Source organism: Tasmannia lanceolata, unplaced genomic scaffold (assembly GCF_043159265.1).
Source record: "Tasmannia lanceolata isolate RefF3 unplaced genomic scaffold, GAP_Taslan_0.1 ptg000024l, whole genome shotgun sequence".
Taxonomy (NCBI): Eukaryota; Viridiplantae; Streptophyta; class Magnoliopsida; order Canellales; family Winteraceae; genus Tasmannia; species Tasmannia lanceolata.
Genome location: NW_027518701.1, coordinates 10,697,801 through 10,718,327, shown reverse-complemented (window position 1 = coordinate 10,718,327; position 20,527 = coordinate 10,697,801). Strand labels below are relative to the sequence as shown.

Sequence of the window (20,527 nt, the reverse complement as noted above, 5' to 3'; positions counted from 1 at the left end):
CGGACCCAGGCTGTACAAACGGTCGTACACATGGCCATACCTTTGATGCCTGGTACCCTCCGAGTTGGAGTACGCACTGCGAGAGGTACACGAGGGAATCTACGGAGACCACGGAGGCGGGAGGACCCTAGCCCAGAAGATCGTAAGGCATGACTATTTTTGGCCTACAATCCTCAGGAACTCCTAGGAATTTGTCAAAAAATGCAGCCTGTGCCAGAAGTTCGCTACCACCCCCCGTCGACCGGCCACCCCATACACCTCAGTGGCGGGGCCACTGCCTTTCGCCATGTGGGGCATGGACCTGCTCGGGCCGTTCCCAAAGGCCCCGGGGGGGGGGGGGGGGCACACGATGTTGTACGTCGCCATCGATTACTTCACCAAGTGGGTCAAAGTTAAAGCCGTGGCGATGCCTAATTCGAAGGCAACAGAAAAGATTTTCTATCATGACCTGGTCTGCCGTTTCGGCATTCCGAGAATACTCGTAACAGACAACGGACCCCAGTTCGCAAGTGCTGAGTTCGGCAGGTTTTGTGATAATATGAGCATTGAACACCGTTTTGCCTTCGTAGCGCACACGCCGGCCAACGGGCAAGTGGAGGTAACTAACAGGATCCTACTCTAAAGCCTTAAGAAGCGGTTGGGAGAAGCCGAAAAGTGCTGGGTAGAAGCACTCCCCAGTGTCCTCTGGGTCTACCGGACAACGCCCCGGGCCGCAACTGGGGAGTCCCCTTTTAGTTTGACTTTCGGGGCCGAAGCGGTCATTCCATTGGAAATTGGCCTCTCCAGCTTCCGCACGGAGAACTATGACGAACATGGAAATTCCGAGCTCCTCCGGAACGCTCTCGATCTCGTGCTAGAAAAAAGAGAGCAAGCCCTCCTCCGAATCGCCTCCTACCAACAAAAGGTGGCGCGATACTACAACGCCCGCGTGAAAAAACGCACGGTAAAGCCCGGAGACCTAGTACTACGGCGAGCGGAGGTATCCGACCCCTGAAGCTCCGAAAAACTCACACCAAAATGGGAAGGGCCCTACAAGGTCGTTCGAGCGCTCCGCCCCGGAGCCTACCAGCTTGAGCACCTCGACGGGGCCCCAGTCCCTCGAAGTTGGAACATGGACAACCTCTGAAAGTTTTACCACTGAAAAGGAAGGGTAAGAGCTGTGCTTTCTTTTAAGTTATAACGAATGTTTTGTTTGTCTTCTTTTTGTTATTTCCAGCGCAAAGCCATGTATTCCCCTTAACAAATCAATGAAATAGCATTCCCGCCTGGGCTATGCGCATCTCCACTTTCCGGCCCATGATGTATAAAGGACCGAAAGAAAACAGGGAGTGGGACAGAGGTAGCATCTAGGCTGATCCCCCCGAAAATACCCTAAAACGCTCCCCATGAAAAAAAAGACCTATCCTTTTTAAAGGGCAGGCATGACCCATCAACTCCGAGCTCATCACTTGAGAGGAAGATGGCCCTTCCATGAACAAGACACCCTAAGGTGACGCCCTACAGAGGCACACTAGAGGTATTCTCGCCAACCAAATTCGAATTTAACAGCAACCCGTCACAAAGAAACCTACCAAAGAGCTCAACTAGCCCACGAAGCGTTATATATATAAAAAAAATGCGAAAGGCAGGCAAGCCTTCCCTTCAGGGCCCTTACAAAAAGAGGGGGGGGGGGGGGAGAAGAAGAAAACAAAAGAGAGTTCAAATAGTTATTACAGACCGAGCACATTAGCCTCAAATAGAACCATAAAAAGAAGCAAAGTCTGGGGAAAATCCCAAGGCATCCGAACCTCACCGACCCCCTGCAGAGGTCTCAATAACAGTAGAGGCATCCGGGGCAGCCACCGGATCCTCGACCGGTCTCGTGATATCCACTGATCCCCACAAAAGGTCCTCCAGAATGGCTTCCTCGGCTTCGTGCACCAACTTATCTAAGGGGAAAGAAGGATCGACATCACGAACGCGCCGCCGGCATTCGACGAAAGCATCTATCTCGATGTCAACGCTGAATGAGGCCGCGGCCTTGAAGAACTCCTCGGAACCTTGCCATTCCTCCCGCGCTTTCACCAGCTCCTCAGCATACGTTTGTCGGGTCACCACCAAGTTATTTTTCTCATGGTTCCTCCCGTTCTCGGACATCTGGAGTTCCCCCCGAAGTTGAGAAACAATGTCGTCAAGCGCCGCCTTTTCAGCTTGGGCCTTCTCGAGATCCTCGCTTAGCTTGCAGACACGTTCCTCAAAAGCACCGATCTCGGACTCGTCCTCAACCATGTACTGCAGCATCTTCCTGGCATAACTTTGAACCTATAAGAGCTCCCACCACAAGCGAACCATTAGAGGATCGCCGCATGCAGTCTCAAAGACAACGGAAAAGCCAACTACGCGATACTTACGCAAGACATAGAATGAAGGTACCGGGCCCCCAGGGCCCTGCGGGGGAAGTTTTCCAACTCAGCCTCATCGCCAGGAAGGGCGGTCATCAACCCAAGCTCCATCCCAACCCAAGGATTCAATTTACCTACAAAAGGAGGAAATCTATTAGAAGCAAGTAGCAGTGAGATTTTCTTAAAAGTTAGGGAGCAACACCTGTTGGTTTTTTTTCCTCTTTAGTAATTGTAAAAATGTGAATTGAAGCTTGGATTGTCTCTAGAGACATGTCAATTTTTGGGCAAAAACTTATCTAGTTAAAAAATCTCCTTTAGTGAGGAGTTGTAGAGCCCCTTAACAAATTCCCACTTCCCAAAAGGTCTTTGCTTTTTAACCGTACAATAATTGAGCATTTGCAAAGTTCATTGACTGACCGAAAATGCGTGAGCAATGTGTAGAAGCTTTATAGGAGGGACTGGCCTCAGAGAGCAAATTGGTAAAAGGATCGTATATGTAGCAAACACAAACAAATATGACAAATATAGATACTTTGAATTGACTTTTAGCTGATAATTAGAACTTCCTCAGATTGTGTTTGATTAAGAATCATGAATCAGGGAACCAACAATGATGGTTTAAGTTAATATTAGCACTATTTTATGCTTAAGTGGGAGATTCCTTCTTTGTAGTAATAGGAGCTAATAGTATTTACTATTTGATGAAATGGCATGCTCTCAATATTTGGACTTACATTGCATTGTACATTATTTTACATTGACTGTGGTAACTGCAAGCACGTGTGTTTCAAAACCAAACAAAGCCAAAATGCCCTTAGTTTTCCAAGTATTTACAGGCCATACCCCTCTTGTTTTAAGTTTAGAAAACCATCCAAAACCATTCAATTTTACACTTGCATGCCATTAAGCCCTAAATTCGAGACTTTTCTCATTTTAAACGTATTTTGCCCATTTTTGCCAAAATTACACCAAATTTCCTTGTATTCCTCACAAATCTAACCCCAAATCGTGTAGCCTCAATCAACTAGCCTCAAACTTCCAAACACAAATTTGATTTCAAATAAAAAAAAGTCAATGTTTTCTTCCCAAAAATGATATATCCCTCCCAAATATGCATTGACAATCAAAAAATCACGATTTGACCTTATTCCCATACCATTTTGATTTTAAATCATACCCAAATCTAATCGTTGCTTATCTTTGATTGATACGCTAAAAAAGGATAGTTTCTCCCATTCAACTATAAATAACCCATCTCCCAACCCTCTAAATCACGAAAATTCACAAAGGCAAAAGCCTCTACAAGCTTCTATGCTCGCGCCTCTACAATCTTCTAAGCTCTCTCCCTCTCTCTTTCTTCATTTTCTACAATTTTCTTCCCTTAAACCTTTCACATTTTTTTCAAATTTTCTTTTATTTCAATGTTTTCCATCATTTATACCGAGGCAACGGCTTGGGTTTTTTCTCCAAAGTCTTCAAACATCCCCTCAAACACCGACGCTACAAGGGAACGCCTAAACTTTATTATTCTCATGCTTACAATTCCAATCTGTTCTTATTTGCATGTTTTTTGATTTGTTTTTTGTACTATCCTACAGAGTTCTTAGATCTGCAAGCTTCTAGTTCGCTCTTAAACAAGGGTCATTAAAGAGCTTAAACTCATCTATATTCTGACTTTATCTTTGGTTGTACTTTTATAAACCATATCAATTAAATACCTTCTACTGAGATTCCTCTTTAGTCTGCATAGACTAGGATAACACTTGCTAAGATTTGTTTATTTCATGTGAGCAACAGATAGAAAATATCTCTTTTCATGACCTAGTGTGCATTTGAAGCTATGTTATCATTTATCGCATATTAGGCTGAGGGTTGTAAGCAGTCGTTTCTTTTACAGTACCTTGAGACTTTGTCTATTTACATCATATATACTTCCTCAATATAAGCCTATAAAAATTATTATCATTATTTCATTTCTCGCAGAGACCTTGTCACGGACCCAATTATTTACACGACTCTTGTTAGTTTGCACCACTAAAATCAGACTTATTGCCTCAATTGCAGACCTCTGCTGTCAATACTAGCTTCAAACTTGTGACAGTTAAGAAATTGGCTCTTATCTATTTGCATTATTGGATTCTGTCTATACTCTGTGACTTCTATTCCTTTTGGATTGTTTTATCTCCATATTATAGGTAGAACTACTTCTCTAATCCAATTATATTTGGGCCATTCAACTCCTATTTGCTATATTGTAACTGTACTTGCACACACACATCTTTATATATTTATTTTTTTCACTGACTTATCTGCTATCAAGAATCATACAAAATCTCCATTTAATGTCTCTTGTTATATGACAACATTATAGTTTAATATTACGGAGATCTGCCCCATTTGCCTTATTCCCATCATTTGGTTTAGTCTAAATTCTATAAGGAATATTTTTTTGATTGAACTGTCATTCAAGAACGTATTAACAGACTTGTTAAGCCTCTTGTTATATGAAAACATTGTAGTTTAAATATTACGGAGATCTGCCCCATTTGCGTTATTCCCATCATTTGGTTTAGTTTAAATTCTATAAGGAATATTTTTTTGATTGAACTGTCATTCAAGAACGTATTAACAGACTTGTTAAGCAGCTGACAGACATCCCTGTTACCGGATATCAGTCCCCCCAAGTTGGTACTTTGGAACGCATATTGAGCAGTGTAGTCGAACTTGGAATGTCCTAAAGACAGCCAAAAGAAGCCTCCTCATAGTTGCACAACTCGCCGGACAAGTTAAAGTCGCCACTTCACTCTAAGGCCAAATTCACAGCAACAGCCAACACAATTCTCTACTGCCACAACAATCTAGTAGTGCTATGCTCGCCATAACAGGTTAGTAGTTTGTAAACTTACTCGCGCTTAAGCAAGATAAATTGCCTACCTTAATAATCAGCCACAACCTCCCATATCTATTCCTCAATCTAAGTCCTAATCTTAATCTTTAAAACCCTCTCACCTAGACCTAAATCACATACTCTCATTATCTTTCAAAACTTCAAGCCTTCAACTCTTAAGATAAGATTAAATTTGATCTAGACCCGACTATTGAATCCCAATCTAAGGTTTCAAATTTTAAGATTCTTTCATGTTGTAGATTTGAAATTTGAGACATTTGAAAAGTAGTACTTTTCAGTAACAATTCACTATGGTCAAAACTTATTGTATCCTACCATTTCAAAAATGTTTTTTTTTAAAACAAAAGTGCTCTTTTTTTTATAGTTACTCGATTCTACCATCTGTTAACATAAGTATCGTATATATTTTCAAACAGATATACTTTTTTACTAAATCATACTTCTCAATGATTAATTAGAATACATATCGTATATATTAGGTTTCATATGTAAAGTTCCCTTCTCTATGTTCTCAAGTACCATGTTGGATAGGATTGTCTGATTTGGACCTGTAAGTAGCAATCGATCAACCTCAATGATTCTTGATCTTTGCCATCGCTTCTCATGGAGATGAAATCTGCTTTTTCTTATTCAAATTTTCTTTACAATGGATGTTAGATGAATGTTTTATTAAAGAAGAAACAATATAAAAAACCTTAAATAAAAAATAAAGAAGAAAGATAAAAAGTAATGAAATGAGGAGAAATTTCAGTTTCAATAAGATAAAGTTATTATTAAGAAATTGGTTTTCTATGAATTAGTATATAAAAATATGTACTTCATGAACTCATTTTTTCTATACCTAAAGATTCAATTGGCTTTCCATATGATTAAATATAAAATGGAAAAGTAGCTGGATGGCTTATTATATGGCTACTTGAGAGATGCCTACTGTATCAACATCTTGGGAAAATGTGATCACAGAAATTATATTTGAATAGGAAGACCAAAACACCATTATCTATTGCACCTATGTTATCTTCCATCCCTTCCAGCCATTTAAGACTACTTCACTGGGGCTTCAACGAGGTTGTTCCACCTTGCTTGCACCTAACTGGGTGGCACGAAATAAGCTCTTCTATACTTTTTCCCGCTAATATTTTAAAAGGAAAATAACCCACCTCTTATCATTTTGAGGTGAGGTGTGGTTCAATGAAGGATCCAATTCATGTTGATATTATGTGGTGAGCCCAGTCAAGTTTATAAAATGTAACAAAATTTTCTAGTAGGCATCTTGAACTCTCATACTATACAGGCAAAACGCACGATCACAATCGTCATGGTCTCAACCACGTGATTAATTTGAATGATCTGAACCCTTCATTTCAAGGGCCAGTGAATAATTGTACGTCCATTTGAGAGTCGTTGATTGGATGCTCGGGATAATCAAATCCATGGGAATTTTCAGTGCAGTCATCTCAACAATAGAGCTTACCAAATGAAGGGTTTGGATCATGCTAATGTCACGTGGGTGGACATAGAACGGGCTTCTTATGCTTACAAGTATATTGTTGTCCCTATTTTTTCTATGAAAACAAACAAAATTTCATTTTAATTTAGTCCCTATTTTTTCTAAGAAAACAAATAAAATTTCATTTTAATTTAGTCCCTATTTTTTTCCATGAAAAGCTCAATGCTCAATTTCCATTGGGGAGATAATATTTTCACCTCTGTAGGATTTTGCGCCCCCCTCTTTAACTTGAATTGTGGCGGACTTTAACGCTTTTTGATGTCAAATCACGTTTAGCGAGCAGGGTGTGGCCGGGGGGCATAATCCTGAAGGGCGTAAAATAATCATCTCCCTTTCCATTGTCCGGATACAAATGGACAGATGGGCTTTTGTGTCCATAGCAATCAAATGGCCTATAGACAGCTGGGCATTCAACAAACACAAGTGGCCTAATCCAATGGTTGGGATCATTCCGGAGTGATGGCTGATCCCGAATAGTTGAACAATTGGGAATGATTCCGAATGAAGCACTCACCTATGAGCAACTAGGGGTGTAAACGAGATGAGCCGAGCCGAGCTTGGCCCAGCTCGGCTCGCTAAGCTAAAGAGCTTGGCTCGGGCTCGTAAGCGGCTCGAAATAGATTTAACAGATGCGATTTAGACACGGCGGATTTCTTTTGGCGATCCAACACGGCCCGAGTTGCACCCCTAAATTTTTTATCCCTTTCTTTGTCGTTTTCAAGAAAAAGAGAAACAAAAGGGGTGGGTAATGTAGTCATTTTGAAATATATATATATATATATATAAGATGGTAAAATGCTGTAAAAGAGGGTGGAGATATCATTTCCCATAAGCAATACACGAAACAGCCAATGTTTAAGGAAACGTTGTGAAGATATCACTTCCCATAAGCAATACACTAAGCTGAGATGATCAGTTGGCCCGATTGGGTGTGAATAGAGAGTTGTCATCCACTATTTAATTAGTTTCCTACTTGGCAAGACTTGGTTTCGACAAACGGTCTATACGAGAGCTTCACGGTAAAATGTTATTAGTTATTTAGGAAATTTTTTCAATTATAGATTACAAACAAACCTTGAAATCTTTTTTTCATGAAATAATTTTCTATGAAAATTTTACCCCAACATGCACACAAATTTGCATTTTAATTTAGTAAATGTTGTTGCTTGTTGAAGCTTACCGATTGCCCTTCTCATCCATTTTAAAGAAAAAAGTAGACAAAAGCCTGTGGCTATAATTACATTACAGATTTAATATATGTACAGAATTAAAAAGAAAAAACAGAAAAAAGGCACTCCTTAAAATTACAATACAGAGTTCAAAAGGAAAAACCAAAAGAAAGCCCGTCCATAAAATTACAAATTTTAAAAGAAAAGACAGAAGAATGCCACTCACCAAAGTTACAAATAGAGTAGGCACATAAAGGGAATAGGAGGGGATCTGCTATAGAGACTTGCCATTGGGTGAGCTCCGAGAGACTTTCCATTAAATGATCCAACACCTCGCTATTTGATCTCTTTCAGCTTTAATTGACGTTGCCTTCTTCTTCTTCCTCCTCCTCCTCTTCTTCTGTTTCCTCCTCTTCGTCCTTAGAGGAGGATGGGATGGACACGTGCCTTGAAGCTGTCTTCTTCTTCTTCCCATTTCAATCCTTCCCACCACTCCCTTTCCACTTCAATCTGTTGCAGAGACGGCACGCTATCCGGCCCTCCAAACGGTAGCTTCTTCAAATTTGGACATAACTGTATTTCACTGGTTTCCAACGAATGCAAATCAAGTGGCCTTACATAGAAATGCTCCAACTTTTGTAGATATATTAATTCCAAGGATCTCAATTTAGGTAGCATTGCATTCTCATCCCCCACCACCTCCTCCAACTCTGAAATTATCTTCTTCACTTCCCCGCAATCTTTAACTGTGAGTTTTGCAAGATTAGGGAGGCCTTTCACTTGAGCGGAAGAAAAGATTTCTTTCAACCCATTGCACTGAGAGATGATGAGTTCAGTCAGGCTTTGTAGTGTTGGCAATCCAATCCACATATTTTCCATCTTTAGTAGATACCATAGATCCAACTTTTGAAGTTTAGGAAGCACTGGTTTATTTTCTGTTGGCGCCACAAACAAGTGTTCCACATTCTCACACGATCCAACCGAGAGTCCCACGAGATTCTGCATTCTTTGCAATAAATTGGGCGTGAATAGTACATGCTTTAGACGATCACATTCCAAAATAGACATGCCGGTGAGGTTTGCAAGAGTTGGGAGCGGAAGGGATTCATCATCAGACACTACCTTCTCTAACTTTCTAAGTCCAAAAAGTCGTAAATACTGCAGATGTTGGAGGGCACATTCGGGAACATCCTTCCCACTAATAAGATATTCCATCTCACCACAATTCTCCATGTAAATAAATACCACACTTTGAAATCCATGCTTATCCAAATCCAAAATCCAAAAGATTCTTTGAAGATCGGTGGCATCCTACGGCTAGGGCAGTACTCTGAGGGAACAAAAACAACTTTACCCACATAGGGATTGGTGCGGAACCATTAATGATTATCTCACGATTACCTCTTGGAAATATAAAATAATTCTCCCACAAAGATCGCTCTAGAATACCTCTTGCAAATAAAAAAGCATTCTCATGTGCTCCAAGTTGAAGGTAGAAGCGAAATTTCTTCAAATGTGTCCAAGATCTGAACAAGTCATCTTGGGTAAAGCGGTGGGCATCTTTTATCTCCACCCTCAAATTAGTCAACCCTCTTAAACACGCTACTTCTTCCAACATAGCATTGCCGTTGCTGGCCTCCCCCACTCCTCCTTCAACCTCCCACCTATCAAAGCTTTTCTCCATATCCAATTCCTCCAAACGAGTCAGCCTACATATGACTGCATTTCGTGGTATGACTTTAAGATTTCGATTGTATGATAAGTTCAAACGCCTTAGGTTTGTCAAATTTCCAATTTCCATTGGCAGTCGGCTGAAACGGTTAAGAGAGAGATCGAGGGATTCTAGTGCTTTCAGTTCCCCGACATGTGACAAGCCAGCCGAAATATTACAATCTTGTAGACAGAGTTCCTTAAGGTTCTGCAGGCATGCCAGAGATGGAGGTATCCTTTCAATAGCCGTCCTACCTATATCCACAACACGAAGATCGTTGATGGTTTCGAAAAACTTGTCCGGTATTTCTGCCAAATTACTATTTTCTTGCATCAATAATGTTAGAAGCTGGGGGCATTCCACTCTATCTGGAAGTTTCCGTATTCTGTTGTTCATCAATGAGAGCCTCTTACATTCTTGTAACCTCTCCATTTCAGGCCAATCTTCAAGTCCTAATCCAGCCTTCACCACAAACCTATAGTCAACTTCTTTAGATGCAATCCAAATGGCCATATCTCGTACCACATCATGCGTCCTTACCTTCCCTTCTTCTTCACTCTCTAGCAACAAGCTGCAAGACTTGAGTTTCCCAATTAAGGCACGTCCTTTATTCATTGTTTCCTCTAAATTCTCAAACTTCTCCAAGATTCCCTCAGCAATCAAGTATCTAATCATCCGATCCACAGTAATTTCGAAGTCCTCTGGAAATAGAGCACAGAACAAGAAACATTGTTTTAGCTCCTCAGTTTTCAAATGACTAAAGCTTATTCTGAGGGATTGATACACCTCCTTCTCCATGCCTTCAATATATATCGGGTCTGACCTTTTCAGTTCGGTTATGCAAGTTGTACTCTGATGAGTTATCCTTACCACTTAGTGCTCCCCCAAGTGTAACAAGGGCTAGTGGCAGACCGTGGCATTCTTTAGCAGCCTCCCTTGCCACATTTTGCAAGCTTTGACAATCAACAACATCTCCCACTTTCCCTCAAAACAAATCCCAGGATTCATCCTCTGACAACAAATTTACTGGTATAGGAACTTGGCTTCCCATTAGTCTGCATATATCTAAGCTTCGAGATGTTAATAAAATCTTACACCCCTTATTTTCAGCACTATAGGGAATTCCTATCTTGACTATATCTAATCTCTCCCACAAATCATCCAAGATTACGAGTAACTTCTTAACATGCATTAATTTTCTCCTTAGTTCACTTTCTCTAGTGGATTCAATTTCCTCTTTGAGTTCCATTCCCAATTTCTTTGCAATTTCTTCTTGGATGATTTTTAATTTTACATCCTTAGACACAGTTACCATCACAATTGCATCAAAAGTTGATGTCCCTTTCAATTTATTGTTTACAGTTTTCACAAGAGTAGTTTTTCCAATTCCACCCATGCCATAGACACCAATCATTCTGATATTTTCATCCTTTAGAGCATCCATGACTTTATTCAATGACAAATTTACTGTCTTTAGACCATCAATGGCAGAAGTAGGCATGGTCATTACCCTCCGAGGTGGCGGGGCTGTTGCCACAATCTCAAATGTTCCTTTACTATGGTGATCGGTAATGGTGTCTGCCTTCTCTTTTGCTAGTTTACTCAATCTATATCGATGACGCCAATTCGGACACCACCCCATGATGCATCTCATGTTTTCCTCTACACTGACTATCTGATTTGCTTCCAATATCATTTTATCTGCTCTTTCCATCCACAATTGAACTTCAGCAAGGACCACATTAGCATTTAAACATCTTTCATCTACAAGTCTTTGTATATCATTTCTCCTAGCTACAAGTTCTTCTACACTGCCTTTTAAATTTTCAACATTGCCTTCACAATCATTTAGATAGTCCATTTGGTTCTTAACAGGTTCCCACAAACACTTTGATATCTCTACGAGAACTTGAATCAATGCGTTCATAGTCTTCTCCACACAAATAAACCACAAACAATTCTACAAAAGAAATAAAGACAACACAATGACAAAAATAAAAGTTAACAAGTGTATGAGATTATTATGAATTGGACTTGTAATTGAAACATAGGGAAAACAAAAATGCGTAGTTAACATGAAATACTTTTTCTGATTGTGAAATTAGGTCTTTAGCATTATATGATGCAAATAAAAAAACCAAAAACTCTGCAAACGGGCTTTCTCTTGACCTTTCATATTGGACTAGTCATTTTTGTGTAGTACTAGAGCACAAACCACTAAGAAGATATCATCATGCTAAAATCAATGAGTGACTAATGATAACATGGCATTTATTATCTTTTTTATTCTACATATTAGTAAAGGGCGGCCCAGTGCACGAGGTTCCAGCCATTGCAGGGTCTAGGGAGGGCTAGATGTTCGCAGCCTTACCCCTGCTTTGTAGAGAGGCAGTTTCCGTGACTTGAACCTGTGAGCACTGTAGGTCACAATGGAGCAACCTTACCGTTGCGCCAAGGCTCGCCCTCATTTTTTATTCTACATATTTGTAAAAACATCAATTTATTTCTCTTCAGTTCCATTGACTTCAACAATAACATAAATTGCCCAGTTTTAATAAATTTTACAGGTTATTTGTCAACATTCACGTTAGAAAAAATAATTTTCTATTAAGAATGCTATTATATGTTGCATAAAACAGAGAGATGCGACTTGTTTACGCCATAAAACATTATTATTGCCTCCTTATTAATATTTTTATTTAAGTATTTAATTATTTTAAAGAAAAAATATGTTTTGATCTCATTATTATTTGAAAATGCTTATTATAATTTTAATATTTCTAATTCACAATGAAAAGTTCAAATGATGAAAATTTAACTGCCACTTTGAATTACTTAATTTTTAAACCACAGCAACAAGTAAGATCAAAATATAGCTAATTGTTTTTATTTACCCTTGAATATAGTATAGAGAGATACAAATTCTCTATGTGTAGATTTGACCCCATAAGCGGGACCACCACCCAATAGCATGTTGCCGCCAAAAGCTTTCTTTGTTCATTTCTTTAGGGGTTTTCACATCTTATACTTTAAAAAGATTAGAATAAATTCTTCTTATTCTTGTCCATTTTCATCTCTTTTTTTGTTCTTTTATATTTTTAAACTTGTATTTTGAGGAGTGTCTGCACTTATACTTCCTCAAAGGAGATACGAGTATGTAAAACACTGGAGTTTGCACTTTCTCCTGTGTGCATTTCTGTGAGTTTCTTGATCTTAGCTGCTTTGGACTCAACAAGTGGTAGGGAAGCCAAAGTCATTCTCTACTGAGTAGTGCTGCTTGGATCTTATTCACATATTAGATTCTTTGAGAGTAGTCAATCTTGAATAGACACCATTCATGATAGCCAAGGATGCCAGTTTGTCATTCTTGTTGGAATGAAACCAACTAAGTTGGAGAGAGAAGATGAGTTTCAAGAGAAGGAAATTGTTCTCTTAATGTCAAACACACAAAGAAAGAAGCCCAAGTTGTTATATTACTCAAGAGCCTTCAAATTTCACTAAAATGGCTTTTAAATGAAGACGATACAAGGCCTAATATTTAAGCTGCACTTCAAATCCGAGATTAACTTTTCTTAACTAAACTCAGCTTCCCTAAGTACCACTAACACTGTTAGCTCAAGGGTTCCCATGGGTTTAACCATTCACCTTTACCTTCTTGTTTTGATGCTAGCAAACCCAAACTGATTAGTCTTTATGGACTAATGTGTTGCTTTGTAGTATTGTGCCTTAGACAGAAAAGTCAAATATCAAACCAATGACAGCACATCTAGCACAATACAACTCAACACTTGGCTTGTGGATCAACATGCACAACGAACCAACGAGCTTGTGCATACATTGGAGACATCATCATCGGAAGATGTTCAAGTCAAGAGCTCAGCTCAAAGATCCCACAAGCATGCCTAGCAAAGTGCCAAGAGAAGCTTGGAGATGAACTAGCACTGGTGACCTTCGCATGTACCATTTAAGATGTTTAAAGAATGGAGGAAGTCACAAGACTCAAAGAAAGTTGAAGAGTTCACTCATAAGTTGAAGATGTCCAAGAAAGTACGGAGGAGCCAAGACAATCCAAGAAGACTCAAGGTCATACATTTTCATAAATTGTATATGAGTCCTCTTGTCAAATGTTTTGCACTTTCAAATGGTTTTCAAATGGTTTTCATAACAAAATTTAACATCTTTGAAAACCACCCACACATCCAAAAATGTGTTTGAAAACCTTGTACAAAAGCCCAAAGACCATGGTCCAAATCCCTAGGACTTTAATATTTAAAATCAAAATTGTAAACAGGGGCGGTCGACCGGGGTCTCCCGAGAGACCGCGAGAAGTGTGCTGGAAATCCAGCACCTACCCAAACATAGAGCCGGTCGACCAAGTCACCGAGGTCGACCGCGGATGTGTTTCTGGAAATCTAGAAACAATCCAGCATGGTCGGGTGACCGCGGATAGGGTTCTGGACCAAAAATAAAATGTCCATAAGGCTCATGGTGGGCGACCGCGACACCCTCGGTCGACCGCGGCGGTTCGAATTCCTACAATAAAAAGTGAGCGCCCAAAAGGGTGGGCGACCGCGACACCCCGGTCGACCGACCCCATCTGGAAAACTAGCCGTTGGGGCTTGCACGGCATGACTTTTTCTTAACAGTTTTTACGATAATGCCCCCAAATGGTCATATTTCCTCTTGGGCTTGCACGGCTTAACATTCTAAACAACTTTTTGGAAAATCATTTAATATCTATTTGAACCTAAACTTTCAAATCCAAGGTTTATCCTCTTCTATGCTTTGATTTGTACATTTCACATTAACCAAGAGGATCTCCATAGGCTTTTATCTTTGTTATCTTTTGGAGAGTTTTGTATTATCTTTGTATCAAGCCTAATCAAGAGGCTAAGAGAGTCCTTCATTCTTCTTCTTATTGTAATCGAGGGTATACGATTCGGCCCTTTAAGAAAGGTGAATCCGGAGTTGCAAAGAGGAGTTATTCCCTTGGAGATGGTTTGCGAAGAGGGTTAATCTCCTTAGAGGCGTTATGCACAGAGGGTTTGTTCCCTCGGAGGCGGAGAAGGTGATTGTACGACTTGGAGATTCGGCTATAGTAGAATCTCACCATTAGTGGAGTACCCAAGAGACAAACTTGGAAGAGTGGAGTAGGTCTTGTTGATAGACCGAACCACTATAAATCTTGGTGTCTTCATTGTGGTGTGCATCTTCTTCTCTCCTTGCATTTGGTGGTTCGTAATATCTAAACCCTAACTATTGTCTTGCTTAATTAACAAGGGTTAGATCTAAATTTCTTAAATTGATAAATTGATTTTAATATTCCATTTAATTAAGGCAAAATGTTTTAAACCACTCAATTCACCCCCCTCTTGGGTTGCCCTATTGGGATTTCAAACACACTAACAAAGGTAAAGAAAATGTCTTACATAATTCCAAAACAAAAAAATTAAGTCACTGTGCCATTGACACCCACAAAGGAGATTTCCTATGTGGGCAAGTCAAGTAAAGTCTTGAATAAAATGATACTTGATCCTTATGTGCTTGCTTTTGCCATGAAAAGCTGAATTCTTAGGGACAAGATGAGTTTCAAGAGAAGAAAATTGTTCTCTTGATGTCAAACACACAAAGAAAGAAGCCCAAGTTGTCATGTTACTCAAGAGCCTTCAAATTTGACTAAAATGGATTTTAAATGAAGAAGACACAAGGCCTAATATTTAAGCTGTACTTCAAATCCGAGATTAACTTTTCTTAACTGAACTTAGTTTCCCTAAGTACCACTAACAAACTAACAAAGGTACAGTAAATGTCTTACATAATTCCAAAACAAAGAAACTAAGTCCCTGTGCCATTAACACCCACAAAGGAGATTTCCAATGTGGGCAAGTCAAGTCAAAACTCAACTCAATTGTCCCAAACCAGTTGGGGTCAGCTAATGAATCATTTAGAAATTTTCATGACGAACGTGAAAAAATCTACCCAGCTCAAATTGACTAACTCTAATCCTGACACTAGTTGGGTTCATCTACATGGATCATTTTCTTCCATTCTCTCCTATCCAAGGTCATGTTCTCTGTTATGTTCCTAGCCATCAAGTCATTCCTCATTGTTTCTACCCAAGTTATTTTCGGTCCGCCCCTACCTTTTTTTACTCCATCAACTTGACATGAGTCGCCTCCTCTCACTGGAGCATCCAAAGGCCTACGCTGGATATGTCCAGACCATCTTTAGCGGTGCTCTCTCATCTTCTACTCAAGTGGTGCCACCCTCACTTTTTTACGAATGTCTTCATTTAAAGTCTATCTAAACTTGTGTGGCCGCACATCCATCTAAGCATTCGCATCTCCACTACACTCATCTTATGCACATGTTGGTTCTTGGTGGCCCAACATTCTGAGCCGTACAACATGGCTGGCCTCACAGCTATCTTTTAAAACTTCCCCTTCAACTTGGTGAGGATTTTATGGTCGCACAAAATTCCTGGGGCAAGCTTCCACTTCAACCAACCTACTCTTATTCTATGGTTAACATTTTCTTCAATCTGTCATTCCTTATGTAGAATTAGAACAAGATAGCGAAAGATATCCCTCTAAGGTACCTCTTGTCCAGACATATTTACTATATCCTCGTCCCGCCTCCATACATTACTAAAGTTGCACTCCATATACTCAGTCTTAGTCCTACTCAATCTAAAACCATTGGATTCCTAAGTAGTTCTCCATAACTCTCACTTTGCATTTACTCCTACTTTGGTTTTGTCAATTAATACTATGTCATCTGCAAGTAACAAACACCACGTCACCTCATCCTAGATAGCCTCCGTGAGTAAATGTCTTACATAATTCCAAAGAAACTAAGTCCCTGTGCCATTAACACCCACAAAGGAGATTTCCAATGTGGGCAAGTCAAGTCAAAACTCAACTCAATTGTCCCAAACCAGTTGGGGTCAGCTAATGAATCCTTTAGAAAATTTTCATGACGAACGTGAAAGAATCTATCCTGCTCAAATTGACTAACTCTAATCCTGACACTAGTTGGGTTCATCTACATGGATCATTTTCTTCCATTATCTCCTGTCCAAGGTTATGTTCTCCGTTATGTTCCTAGCCATCAAGTCATTCCTCATTGTTTTTACCCATGTTATTTTCGGTCTGCCCCTACCTCTTTTTACTCCATCAACTTAGCATGAGTCGCCTCCTCTCACTGGAGCATCCAAAGGCCTACGTTGGATATGTCCAAACCATCTTAAGTGGTGCTCTCTCATCTTCTACTCAATTGGTGCCCCCCCACTTTTTTACGAATGTCTTCATTTTAAGTCTATCTAAACTTGTGTGGCCCCACATCCATCTAAGCATTCGCATCTCCGCTACACTCATCTTATGCACATGTTGGTTCTTGGTGGCCCAACATTCTGAGCCGTACAACATGGCTGGCCTCACAACTGTCTTTTAAAACTTCCCCTTCAACTTGGTGGGGATTTTATGGTCGCACAAAATTCCTAGTGCAAGCTTCCACTTCAACCAACCTGCTCTTATTCTATGGTTAACATTCTCTTCAATCTGTCCTTATGTAGAATTAGAACAAGATAGCGAAAGATATCCGTTTAAGGTACCTCCTATCCAGACATATTTACTATATCCTCGTCCCGCCTCCTTACATTACTAAAGTTGCACTCCATATACCCAGTCTTAGTCCTACTCAATCTAAAACCATTGGATTCGAAAGTAGTTCTCCATCACTCTCACTTTGCATTTACTACTACTTTGGTTTTGTCAATTAATACTATGTCATCTGCAAATAACAAACATCACGGCACCTCATCCTAGATAGCCTCCGTGAGTAAATGTCTTACATAATTCCAAAACAAAGAAACTAAGTCCCTATGCCATTAAGACCCACAAAGGAGATTTTCAATGTGGGTAAGTCAAGTCTAAATCTCAAATAACTGAATTCTTTGTGAGTGAAATCACCGAACTATTATCACAAAATAAACTTGTACCACCTTCTTGCGGGTGTTTGAGTTCTTCAAACACTCATCGTAGCCAAAGAGCTTGACAACACGCCGAAGATAATGAAAAGCACTGCTCTTCCGCTATTGAAAGAGGAACAACCGATTGCTTCTTTGATGCCCATGAAATCGCACCTGAACCAGTGTTGATGATTCAAGCTTAGTAGGTTATTGTGATAGTGATTAGCTTGGAAGTGTTGATGATAGCAAAAAAGTGTTAATACTCATTGAAAATAAAGCAAATAAAGTATCTAATTTGTCTGACACAAAGTTCCTCAGAGATCGAAGCCTCCTCTTTCTCGTTCGCCTCACGGGGATCAAAATTAGAAAATATTATTAACCACAGTCAGCTGAAAAGCTCAGTACATAATAAAGCACTACTCTAAGTGTAGGTTTAAGCATGCTAAGGCACAATAAGGGTCAAATAATCGCAACTAAAACTGAATAAGGATTTCTCCTACAAAATAATGGGTAAGGCAATAACCAAAGATGCATATCAATACAGAATACGGAACAAAGGTACAATAGGAACTAAACAATGTCAGAATGTTAGTCGGTGCCAAAAGTATCCAAAGTGTAAGGTCTAGAATACAAAATCCACTTCTAGCTCATCAATTACCTGGCCCAAAAGGCGCGTTATTGCTTACATCGACTGCCCACGCTGTTAGAACTAGTTCATCTAAAGTTCAGATACCTGTCAATAGGGCCAATTATTTTACCCCCATATGGCAGGGTCCAGAGTCATCGCGGACTACCCCCACGGCTGTGTCCAGAGTTACCAATTGATTTACCCCCACAGAAGTGTCCAAAACTGATAGTGCCAAAGTCCACAACAGATGATATCAAAGAGTCCATAATGTGAGAGAGAAAGCTCAGCAAAAGGTTCCATAGGGGTTTCAAAGGTTCGGAGGTTCATATCATGTATATCGAAATAAAACAATGCAAGAACAACAAGCGAAGCAATGATAAATATAGAAGTCATAGGGTCCATAGGGTTACAAAAAGAGTCATGCTAGATCCATACAGTTACTGAAGTAATATATATTAACAAACAGAGATACACGAATCTAATATTCGATGATACGGTAGTTGAATCGAATGGGATTAACAGTTAACCCAGAATAGTACGTTATTACATACCTTATGTCGAATGTTTCTCCCTAAAATAATCTGATAGTGAAACCCCTTAATCCAAAGAGGCCATATTCATCAATTAAGGGCCCTTGAAAGTAATCCCAGACAATAATCTCAAGTTCCAAAATCTTAAAACAACTTCACAGTTCCCAGCGGGTTTGGATGCTCGAACATAACCTTTGGACCCCCGAACACCCCTTTGAAAGCCACTTTGGACGTCTTTGAGAATTTCCGAAGGAAATCCAACTCTTGTGTTTCAGTTCCCTTCATGTTCAGACGCCCCGAACCAGACTCCCGGGCGCCCGAAGACCCTTAATTAGGAGTCCGAAGTGCGGGATGTGTTTCAACGCGAGATTTTCAGATTTTACCCAATTTCTCCAAAACATCAGAAATTCATATCTCCTTCGTTCGGACTCCAAATATCGCAAGGTCAGATCAAATGGACTCCTTCCATAGGGGGAATCCATCAAACTCGCTACAAAGAATTATTGCAACCAAATTTTCACTTTTTGGTTAAAGCCTTTCGAAACTTCAATTCTATGGCTACAACAATCTGATCTTGCCTAACAATTATTCTCGATCTTCTATCTAAAGCAACAGAACTAAAAGCAAGAAATATGACAAAGATAATCCTAAAATAGAAATCTCGTAATTAATATATACCTGTAAGCCCAAGGGTCTACTCTCTTATCTTGTTTTGATGATTCTAAACATAATTGATTGTGTTATTGAATACTAATCAATTTGCCCTGAAGTGTTGTGTTTAAGATAGGATTGATCATTGAAGAAACCAACACACTACATGGTCATGCTTGAAGACGTACCAACACAAGAGTCAAAGGAGCGAAGTGGAGCTCACATTATCTCTCAAGCAAGCATACACAAGATGGAAGACCAATTGAAGACCAAGGCTAAAGAGAAGTTGAGGTTTACCTAGAACTCATTGTACATCCTCTCTCTTTAGATTTATAAGTCAAGGCAAGGTTTTTCAAAAGAGTTTTTCAAAAACACTTAAGAACTTAAAATGGTTTAGTGAATGGTTGTGTGGTGGACCAACATGTTGGGACCCTAATAAACATTCCAAAATTATCATAGGAGTTGAGTTCCAAAAGCCAAAAATCAAACAAGTAATAAAAACACAAAATCTGCTGATTTTTAGGCTTCTCGGAACTCCGAGATTTTTCTCGGCTCCGAGGTCGAAACTCCGAGAAATGGTCCAGTAGACTCTGGCCATTTTCTCGGAACTCCGAGAAATGGTCCAGTAGAAATTTTCATCTTCTGGCCGTTCTCTCGGAACTCCGAGAATATTTCTCGGAACTCCGAGAATTTCTCGGAGCTCCGAGAACCACGCGACAGCTGAGAATATAGCTGTTGGGATTTAAATTAAAACTTGGTTTTTAATAACAACACCCCCAAACGGTCACATTTTGACAAGAGGCTATATATACAACATCAAGAGGATTATTTCCTCTTTCTTGAACATTTTGAAAAACCCCCTTAAGCATTCAAGTAAACTTGCAACCCTTTCAAGCTTAAGATTTTATTTTTTCCAAACTTGCCTTGCACTTGCAAATCTTTTAAGTTTGGATTTAGAGCTTTCACTTGCAATCAATATTGAAGAGCAATCAAGGGACTTCAAAGAGCATCAAGCTTGCAAGAAGAAGCCAAGCTATTTATCTTCTATTATTGTAAAGGTGGCTAGGGCA

At 39.7% G+C, this 20,527-nt stretch overlaps 1 protein-coding gene across 10 annotated transcripts in view; it reads right to left on the bottom strand.

Moving 5' to 3' along the window:
- Window positions 1–8,013: 8,013 nt before the first annotated feature.
- Window positions 8,014–20,527, bottom strand: part of LOC143857162 (putative disease resistance protein At1g61190) — a 57,704-nt gene continuing 45,190 nt past the window's right edge. For 9 of the 10 annotated variants that reach the window (XM_077367542.1, XM_077367536.1, XM_077367535.1 and 6 more), the window contains one exon: window positions 8,014–11,639. In XM_077367542.1, coding sequence (XP_077223657.1) covers window positions 10,665–11,639 — 975 coding nt within the window. In that variant the 3' untranslated portion in view covers window positions 8,014–10,664. Of the gene's footprint in view, window positions 11,640–18,306; window positions 18,617–20,527 lie in introns of those variants that run through there. The other variant, XM_077367545.1, reaches the window with a different exon arrangement.